We start from the raw sequence: 10,428 nt of genomic DNA, 5'->3' as shown, positions 1-10,428 counted from the left end.
CTTTCCCAAACAAATCTGTTGCTCTAGTAACTACATGAACTACATGCCAGTAAAAACTAAACAGTTGCCATTTGAGCTGTTTCTACCCGGAGGATGGAGGGGGAGAAAAAAAAAAAAAAAAAAAAAGACACAATGCTTAAGTTATCCCAACAAATCACACACCTCAAAAGAAAAGAGTTTAAGAGTATCACAGGAGACAAACTGTAAGCAGATATTCTTCTAAACAAACAAATCATCACACAGTTCTGAGAGAAAACCTGAAGGAAGTTACTACATTCTTTCCATTTAACAGTAATGAAGCAACACTGAAACAGTCCCAACCCCTGTAAAAAAAGAACAATAGAAAGTTAATAACCATACAAATCTTCTGGGGCTGTGGCCAACAAACATTTTGTTTCACACACATGAGCTCTCACAGTCTCTTCTGCTCTTCGCAATACTTCACCAAATTGGCACATAAATACAAGGAGACAGTACCTTCAAGCAGGTCTTTAACTGCATGAAAACTTTAAGCTTACAAAGCAACTCAAAATCACATATTAGAAAATGCAAACACGTTTTAAGGAGTGATTTCCAGAAAGCAAAATGCTGGTTTGATATTTACTATGCAAGTTCTTTACTATTATCCCTCTTTGGTTGTATCTTCTTGTATGTTAATAGATATGCAAATATTAGCTCACAAACTGTGTTCTGCATGCTTACTCTCAACTATTGCTAACAGAAAAGATAAGGGGACCTTACCTTTTGTATGTATTTAAAACCCAAGTTAGAAGGCTAACAATCTCATTTGCTTCCAGATCCTCTGCAGCAAGCTCTTGCATGCGGGTGGACAAAGCTTGATGGTACATGTTTAGCAATTTGTTGAAAATGTCATAATGTGGAGGAAAACATTGATCCAGCAGGGTTTTAGCCACGAGCAGGTCATCAAGGACATATTTACGTATGATTTCTAGATGGCGCACAAGCCACATTTTGTCAGATTCTCTAGTATCTGCTTGAGTGCCTTCAATTCGTGTGCTCACAGTTCTTTCCAAAATGTTGAACATTTTTTCTTTCCACTTCTTTGGTCTACCAGGAGGTATGAACCCAGTTTGTTTTTTCCGGTCTAACATGCGCCTGTCAATTTTCTCCTCCCTCTCGATTATCCTAACAACAGAAACGAGCAAGGTTGGATCTCGACGGACTGTAACAAGAGATCTTTGAACCACCATCCAAAGCTGCTTTGCTAACTCCTCAGAAAGTTTCTGCATATCCCCAAAGTATGTATGAATGAGGTTCATGTCATGTGTGTTTTTGCTGTCCATGCGATACTGCTCATACATCAGGTTATCACGAGAACACTCTAAATCCATTAGTTTTCGATGAGCTTGCAGAAGTTCCCCTCGCTCAATCAGATCTTGGGTCTCCCTGACTATCTCTGGAACTGAAAAAAGGCAAAGAAGAAAAAAAAACTGAAAAGAATAAAACACAATCAAAATACAAATAATAAATACAAGACAATAAAAGCACTAGGAAACAAGCTGGAGAACAGCTGTGGTAATTATTTTGAAATAATTTAAAGGAAATTATTTTGAAGTATTCAAAAATTGTTAGCAAATGCTATATATCTTTATATATTATTAACTATAATGCTCCATTTTGATCATGGCTAAACAAAGACCATAGCACCAACAGAACATAATTTCCTTTCTCTTTCTCTCCCTCCCTTAAAAGAAAAAAAAAATAAAATCCATGGAAGTCTACTATGAAGCAAATTGCAGTACTAGCTTTCTTGTATCTTACACAAAAGACTTAACTTGCCTGACTGAAAGTCACTTACCCTGTTGAACCTGAGGCTGCATATACCCAACAAACACTGAATTTTACCTCCTCCTTGAAGGAACAGTTTTTGCCTGCCTAAGGCACAAAGGAAGAATAGGGACAGTTACCTATGCTGCTGAACTATTTAGAAGATTTTTTTCTTTATTATTTTTCAGTACTTGAGGAATACTATAGCAAAGGATTAGGATCCTGTGGGGGGAAAGAACTGAAAAATCTCAGCAGAAAAATTGTCACTGCAAAAAATGCAGCTAGCGATAAAACTGGCAGCCTCTAAAACAGTTTGAAAAAACAGTTATACACAATCATGATGAAATCTACTTGGTTTATAAAATGTTTGTTTTGCTCAGAGTGAAGTTATCATCAACTCTACTGTTTAACAATCTCGGGCGCAGATGCTTCACACTAAAAACCTCTCAGAATGCCAGAAAATAAAAGGCTTATTGTCTCAATTGCATTCATCAGTGTAAAAGAAAACAACACCCCCAAAATAACTCATCATCGGAATACAGAATTTTGTTGTTGTTTTGTTTTTTTTTTTAATTGCTAAATACTGAATGTAAATACTACTCTTTTTCTTTAAGTTGCACACTGTATCCCAGTTTGGTACTGTAGCAGTTAGGTATACTCTTACAGTGTTTAAACACATCAAACTCGTATGACTGGGAAACAATTTTTCTTTATAGGTACATTTTGTGAATTACTATCAGGAGAGAAGAGAAACGACTATTTAAATAAAATCAAAGGGGTATGGTAGGTTTAGCTGCCATTACAGGGGGAAAATTCTTAAAATTACTTATAAGGAGAAAAGTCCTGGCAAGGAATACACGTTGATTCAAGATGGAATGGAATGTAAACCAAAAAGACTGCAGCATCCATTATATCACATTAATCTTACTTAATTTAGCAAACTTTTGCAGTTGTGCAGTGGTGCAAGGAAGAAGTGTCTCGCATAATTTTTTTTATGCATGAGTCAGCTTCTGTGAGTGTACTGCCTAATTCTGAAGCAAGGATTGTGCACAGTTGAAACTGAACTTCATGTAGTTTATACCTATGCTTGCAACATTAATGGAAATCCTTGAAGCTCCCAACTGTGTGAGAAAGACTGCCAGGGAATCTTTGACTGGAGATCTTGCCGTTTTATATTTTGCCTTTATTTGCAAAAAAGTTTTCGCTTCCTAAAATCATTTGGGACTATTTTTACCCAATGGGCTTGCTGTAGGTTCACAACTCACTGGCAACATTCCAGATCTTTACGCATTTTCTTTCTGTACGTGCCACTTGCATATTTCGGTCTTCTATACTAAACATGTTACCCTTGCTACTGACTGCTACAAGAAGCTTCTCTGTGGCTTGTGTTTGATGATGAGATAGGTCAGACCAGAAGTTCTTATAGCACAATTTAGATTCGAGGTATATTAAATGTTACCAGCTCCTTCTCTGAACATGATGTGTAGCCGATTCTTCCTTAATTCTTCATTCCCAGTGAGGTTTAAAGTTCTTGACATTACTTGACAACCTTACAGCTATAAGTATCATTTTGAAGTGCCTTCAGTATGTGATGGATTATATATAGAACATGAGATTACCTGAAAAGATGTTCTTCAGATTTTCTACAGCAGCTGCCAGTTGGCTATGTTGCACTACAGCATCCTTAACATCCTTAAGGTTTTCTATGGTGTTGATGCTCTGTCTCCAGTCCTTATTGACATCTATCAAAGACTGCTGAATGTCCTTTACATCATTCAGTGCATTGTGCAGTTGACTTAAACCCGTTCGTACTCCATCCAACTGTGACTGGATTGCTGCCTTAAATACAAAAAGACAAAGAAAGACTCATATTAATCATTCTAAGTTTTGTATTTTCAACATTTCTCAAGAATTAATTTTCATTTCTGTATCTAACATCTTCAAAAAAAAACCTGAAAAGGTAATATTATAGCTTACTAGAAATGTGTAACTTACTCTGTGTGTGCACATACTCTTTTTTTAAGTTCTGAAATTGCACCTAGTTTTGAAGGACAGATACAACTGGTTCACCCACAAAGCCAACATAGGAGCTTAGGTAGATAGATCATCATCTTCATAAATCTATATGAAACCAGGATCATGGGAAGGCAGAATGAGATTTCTTTGTGTTCCCTTCATAAATTCATTTCAAAGGGGGATATCAGAAGAAAGCCAATACAGATGTTTCAACAGAATGCTTGGTTATGTACAGATTCACAAAGCATTTTACCAAAGCAACTACAAATGTTGACTGGCAACTGAAAATGTTCTAAACAAACATTAAATTCTGAAATGTTCTAAAAACCAGTCCTCTGTCCTGTGGTACCTGAAAGAAAAAAAATAAAACAAAAAAAAAAATTCAAAAGGAATTCAGTCAAAATAAAAAACCAAAAAAACCCCAAATTGAGTAAAATTTCTACACTGTAAAACATCAACCACCATACCAACAATGCAACAACTAGATTACTTTGGCATAAACGTTATTGTTATAGACATCTCGTGACAGGTGACCCTTGAAATAATGACTCTTTAAATAGGCTATTAGTCCCCAATATAATTTGACAACCCAGACACCTTACAGAAAATGCATTATAGCGCATATCTGAGTGAAAGAAGTCTGATCACATCCACAGCATGTTTTTCATATATGTATTTTTAACAAGATGCAACTAAGATGAAATCAGGTGAGTGGAAAATGAAACTGGAAATAACAGACTTCAAGAGACAAGCCAAAGGCAAGACACCAGTGAAAAATCAGTTGCATATCTCATGGACCTGTAGTAAGCAGTAAAGAAATGAGGCACTAATGGTTTTGCTAAGCTCAGAACACATTTTTTGCCATACTTTTAAGGCCAAAACGCTTGGGCAGTCATGGAACTTTTTTTCTGACACTAGAAGCCAAAGAGGAAATCCTGGTAACTATGAACAACATTTATTGTGTTTTAAATGTACCCGGAAAGTCCCAGAAAAATGCAGTCACTCTTAAACTACCACTATTCATGTACTTTCAAATTGTGACATGCTGATTTTGGTGATAAAAATGTATTTTCCTGTCAGACTCGGTACAATTAAGCAGCGGTAAGGCATTTTTATACAGTATCTATCTACAGAACTGCTGCATTAACACATTTTTCCCCTACAGGAACTGAGGTAATTAGGCTACTCAAACATTTAATATGATACTCAAACACAATCTTCTGAAGCTGACCACGAAGGATTTTAAAAAATCACATGACCATTAAACGTTCAATACTTCTGATTCGATATTTCAGCTTCTTCTGAGGTTAATCTTCCAAGTATTACATATTGAAATTTTTGCCTATTTAACTTTTGCAGAAACTTCATTATGTTAAACAGAAACAATCACTAATCTTGGTCACAGACACAAACAGCCAAACAAAATTCTAAAAACGGACATCCACCCATGTTCAGTTTGTCTTCTAATAGTCAGTTGGGGCCAGAGGAGGGAGTGAGGGGACAGGGAGCAAGGCATGTCCTAGAATTGTGGACTTCACTTCCTAGAATGCATATTCATCTTAGATTGGACTGACCACCACTGTATTAAAAGCATGAAAACGAAACCAAGCCATCCTAGGAACAGGGCTCAAAACTTCATTTTTATTTCTTTTCAAGTGACAACCCTCAACATGAAGCCATGGAACCAGAATCCTGGCTGCCTGGTCTCCCTAGAGCCCTACGGTTCAAATTCATGATTGCACAGCAGGTAAGAATCAAGAAGTAGAGGATTCAAGTAGGTTTATATTCAGGAAAACCCATGACCTAGGAACTCTCCTAGGATATGCAAACAGTATCTTTTCAGGGTGAGAGAAAACCAAAATCTAAGTTCTCCCATCGACTGAATAAGTGCACAAAGATGGCTGTCAATGCTCATAACTTTTCAGGCTCTGGAATAGAGTCCAAGCAGCTCTTCACCTACATTTTGAACTGCAGCGCCCAGAAGTACCAGCCTACAGGGCTGGCTGGTGCTTATTCACCCATCGTTTCAGAGTTCTGCTACTGATCCTTAAGATACTGCTTCACTAACCGCTATCAGTCTCATACATGAAGCAGGTGAGTTTGACACATTTCAAAGCAGTTTTCCTGTAAGAATTTATATAACAGAGGAAAAAATGCAGAGAAAGATGTAAGAAATGGACATAACTAAATATTTAGGAGAGGATATCCAGAGAGGAGTAGGATAACCAACTGGAGATGATGCTGAGTTTTAGGCAGAAACACCATTCCAGATTTCTGCTGCTTCATCATCCCTCTAAGTGACACACAACTATTGCCCTGGTTCTCTACTCTTCACCCTTGAATGACTTATTATCTTGATTCATCTGAAGAAAGTTATGACAAAGATGAAAGTACAGCCAGTCAGAAGCACCAACATGTTCACAATAGAAGATTTACCACGTGTTCATTCACATAGATGAAGCAGCTGAGGTTTTTCAACAGTGATCCAACCTGAAAAAGTCAGCAACTCCTCTGGCTGATGATCCTAATGACCCTGTCTCTCCATCTTCCACACCGTACATACACACAGTTTAAATACAATGCAAGAGTATTTCCTACATCCTTTCTGTGCTCCCATCCATTCTAGTAATTCTTACGCGAAAAACTGCTGCACTGTCCATTGCATCACTAACTACCACCTGCTTCAGGAATGCATCCTGAATTGATGAAGGGGTATTGTATTGTATTGTACTTCTTTGTCAAACAGGTATTTCTGACCACCTATAGATGACTGAAGTTAAGGTAACTTAAGGAAAAGGACAAGGAAACTAGCTATAAAGTGGATTTAGGCATTTACAAAACTTACAAAGTTATGTTTAGTCATCATTGTCTATAGAAGCAACCAGTAGGCAAGTGACTGTGCTCATATATTTTAAATAGATCACAGTAACTAAACAGCTGATCCATTATTGACTCCACTATATGCTTCCTGACTTAAATCCAAAAAACCCAGTCCAAATCATCATGAAAATTTCTGTTTCTATGCTACAGACAAAAATTGATGCATAATTTGCTAATGGATTTTTTCCACTGTGAAAGATGACAGGTTCTCTTCTACTTCATGCAGACTCCTACAAAGAAGGAGCCATCAAATAGTTGGAAGATAAACTAACTTACTTCAAAATATAAGATTTGACACAGCGTATACCGGCCATTTTGATCTCGTAAAGCCAAAAATACTTCCCAAAACACTCTTCTAAGGCTCTACTCCAATTATTTAATACAGTGGTCTAAAGTGACTGTTGGCTAGTAAGTACCAGTGAAGTACGAAAACACAGAACTCAGTAACATATAGACACTAAAGACAGGATGACCTTACTCATATTTCAGGCTAAGTCTGTGTGTGTGCGTGTGCGTGCATGCACACACATGTGAAGGGGGGGAAAGTCATGGGGTACACTTCTGCAAGAGAAAGGAATGTGATAGATATTAGCTATCTTCCATAAACTCATGTAAAAGTCAGAGACTAAACTGACTGATCTTTTTCAGATGCAATCATCAAATTTTTGTTACAAGTTCAGTATTCAATCATTAAGACAAAGGTTTGTTGGCTGACAGGCTACACAGCACAAGGGTAGATGTCCATGGATAACCTGTACAAGTTACAGGACATAAGAACAGTTAAAACGCTTAAATAAAATTTCAGTAAGATGTACAACATTACTTTGTATTACTTTCAGGATGCCCAGTTTCTGTTTTGGACACAGGGCAAAAATTAAAGTTCATGGTTTAAAACTATCTGGATGAAAATGTAGAATCAAAAAACAGAAGGAAAAAGAAAAGAAGGTACATATATGCTGCACCACAGACACTCAAGTTTATCAAACTTTTTACCTTGAGTCGAGCTTCTACTGAAGCCTTCTTACGAGCTTCCCTCCTGCGATACTGTTCCACTTTATCCAGCTGATCAGGACGCTGAAGCATTCCCGCTACTCTCTGAACAGCGGTTGCAACTGCTTCCCTATCCGTTTCCTCCATTGTTGATTAGGACCTCAAAACGCCTTCATAATTTAACAGTACTGGAAAGAAATAGAATGTTTTTAGAAAATGTTTTTTCATTTGATGGCTATGTGTCACTTCAAAGTTAACAACTGGAAAATTAATTTTGGCAATAAGAATGTTGCAACTTGACAGAAGCATCATTAGACGGCATTATAAAGAGTAGTAATTGGAACTCTACAAGAATTGCATTTAAAGTCACTTAACTCTGTTTCATTAGTTTACTGGAAATGTTTTCTGGTTACTATTTTTGCATTTACTTTGCTCTCTGTAAGTTTTTATCAAAAAAAAAAAAGACAACAACAAAAGAATAGCAAATCTTCATTTAAAAACCAGATTATATCTAATTCTAGAGCAGGTTTGCCTATTAAAAGGGGAATGAGACAAGCATAGAGGAATCTTGTAGCAAGTCCAAGCAAAAATTCTAACTGTTCCTGAACTAGAATCTAGTGGAGCAGAGAGAACTATAGTCCCCCTGCAGCAATAGGTTAAATTTGCTACCAAAAGTGGAAATCAGCATAGCTGTGGAAGCTCTAAACACAGAGATTTAACTATAAAGCACTTCCATTTAAGTTTCTGATGGATGATTGTTTTTATTTCCTACTCTTGTTTTCAGTTCTTGTGACAGTACCCGTCCAGAGGCATAGATATGCAAGGAAAAATTAATCAAGTATTTCATTATAAGTCTCCAGCAGAATTTCTAGTGAAGTCAAGACATGCACGCAAACTAGTATACAGAAAAGGTAAAATTTGCTAGCCAAACCAGACCTGTTCTCTCAAGTTTCATTAGCTACTACCAGAAAGTAGGGAGGATCCCAGTCACCAAAGATGCAAGAACATGGTGTCCACAGAACTCCAAGAAACATATCTGGAGTTCCTCATTCCTTCCAAATTCTTTCCGATATTTTATGTCTTCAGTCTTGTAATCAACAGAACATTTTAGGTTCTGCTGCCACAACTACAGATTATACTCTCTCATATCCATATTTTTCCATGAAAGTAGGTATCTACTTTCAAAGTAGCCTGCATTCATATAACCTGCACATCACTTAATCTCAACAGAATAGCAATCTGATGAAGAACTGTGCCAAGTGCACAGAACTGGAAGAGTAAAAGCCAGAAAACTCATGAGTCAAGAGAAAGACAGCTTGATAGGTGAAGGAAAAGTAGAAGCATCACCCGTCCCCCCAGCTAAAAAAGAAAAAACCCAAAAGTGAAGCAAAGGAAATGGCTCACCACCTCCCATAGGCAAATTAATGCTCCACCCAGCCTTTGGACAACAGCCACCCTGGAAGCCGAAAACCCCCTTTCTTCTTCCTCTACCCCATCTTTTATTGCTGAGCATGACATTAGATGGTAGGGAATTTCCCTTTGGCCAGTTTGTGTCAGCTGTCTCAGCTGTGTTCTCAATCTCTTGCCCATCCCCAGCCTACTTGAGGGGAGTGGAGGGCAGAGTAGGAAAAAGAGAGAGCCTTGACACTGTGCAAGCACCCCTCAGCAACAGCCAAAACACTGGTGTGTTATCAACACTGTTTTGGCCACAAATCCAAAACATATCACTATATAAGCTGCTAGGAAGAAAGTTAACTCCATCCTGAACAGACTCAGTAGAGCATTAGAACTAAATTAGTAGAACTAAAAAAAGATTCCAGGCAAAGTTTGTCCAAGAGCTAGTCTGTAAGACCCAAAGTCTATGTCTCAAGTTCCTTCAGTCAATATCTCAAGATCTGCAACTCTAGTATCTTCAAAAACCACGCGCATAAGTATGCACTTATTCCAGAATTATTTCTACAGTGTAAACTCATGTTCTACTTTAACCATCTCAGCTGTGCAACCATACCCACCACTTCTCTACTAATGGCCTATTTAGCTCAAATGATGTCCGATTTCCTGCTCTCTATCTCCAGGTGCAGGATCTATTCCTATCACTCACACTGCTGAATGAATACTCCAGTTTTGTTTAGTGCAATCCATTTCCAAGCTTTCAGGGCTGTATCTGCAATTTTTTAAAAAATTATTTTAAAATATGAATTTACTACAGAAATGGTATCTGCGTAGACAGCTTTATGCTGAATTACTGCCTTTATTAACAACTCTTCATACATTCAGATTTACAATAGCTTTAACCCAAACACCCACTACTCAAGCACATTAAGTAGACCTCATGAACAAAATTAGTAGTCAGTACACTGTAGTCTCCAAACCGATTACACACTAACTCACTGAGGCAGACAGGCTGTTGCACAACTACTAACCATTCAAAAGGAAGAGCAAACTTCAAGAAACCATGCCAACTTCACAGACAGCCTACGAGCCAAAACCACAAATATCTTCAGAGCAAAGTACTGGAAGAAGTGAACAAAAGAAAAGTCCCGGGCAGTTTTGGAAAGGCTTCAGCTGCAAGCACACCCTTACCCTCCGGACCCAAGCTCCGGCCGGGAGCCCAGCAGCGGGGGCCGACGCGCCCACAGGGGGAGACCCCTGCCCTCTCCAGAAAAGAGCTTCTGGGATAAAGGCACGCAGCGACCCCCAAGTTTGGGGCACAACACCTCAAAACAAAAGCTCGGAGGAAGCTGCGGCAGGCCC

At 38.1% G+C, this 10,428-nt stretch overlaps 1 protein-coding gene across 1 annotated transcript in view; it reads right to left on the bottom strand.

Annotated features, from left to right (window-relative positions):
* Positions 1–7,863, bottom strand: part of EXOC3 (exocyst complex component 3) — a 25,172-nt gene extending 17,309 nt beyond the window's left edge. The window contains exons 1-3 of the mRNA XM_009700820.1: positions 7,678–7,863; positions 3,408–3,627; positions 742–1,423 (exon numbers count right to left, since the gene is read on the bottom strand). Coding sequence (XP_009699122.1) covers positions 742–1,423; positions 3,408–3,627; positions 7,678–7,821 — 1,046 coding nt within the window. The 5' untranslated portion in view covers positions 7,822–7,863. The remainder of the gene's footprint in view (positions 1–741; positions 1,424–3,407; positions 3,628–7,677) is intronic.
* Positions 7,864–10,428: the final 2,565 nt, after the last annotated feature.

This window comes from Cariama cristata, unplaced genomic scaffold (assembly GCF_000690535.1).
Source record: "Cariama cristata isolate BGI_N322 unplaced genomic scaffold, ASM69053v1 scaffold16075, whole genome shotgun sequence".
In the NCBI taxonomy this organism is placed as follows: Eukaryota; Metazoa; Chordata; class Aves; order Cariamiformes; family Cariamidae; genus Cariama; species Cariama cristata.
Note: the sequence above shows the minus strand (reverse complement) of the source record. Positions and strands in the feature narration are given on the sequence as shown.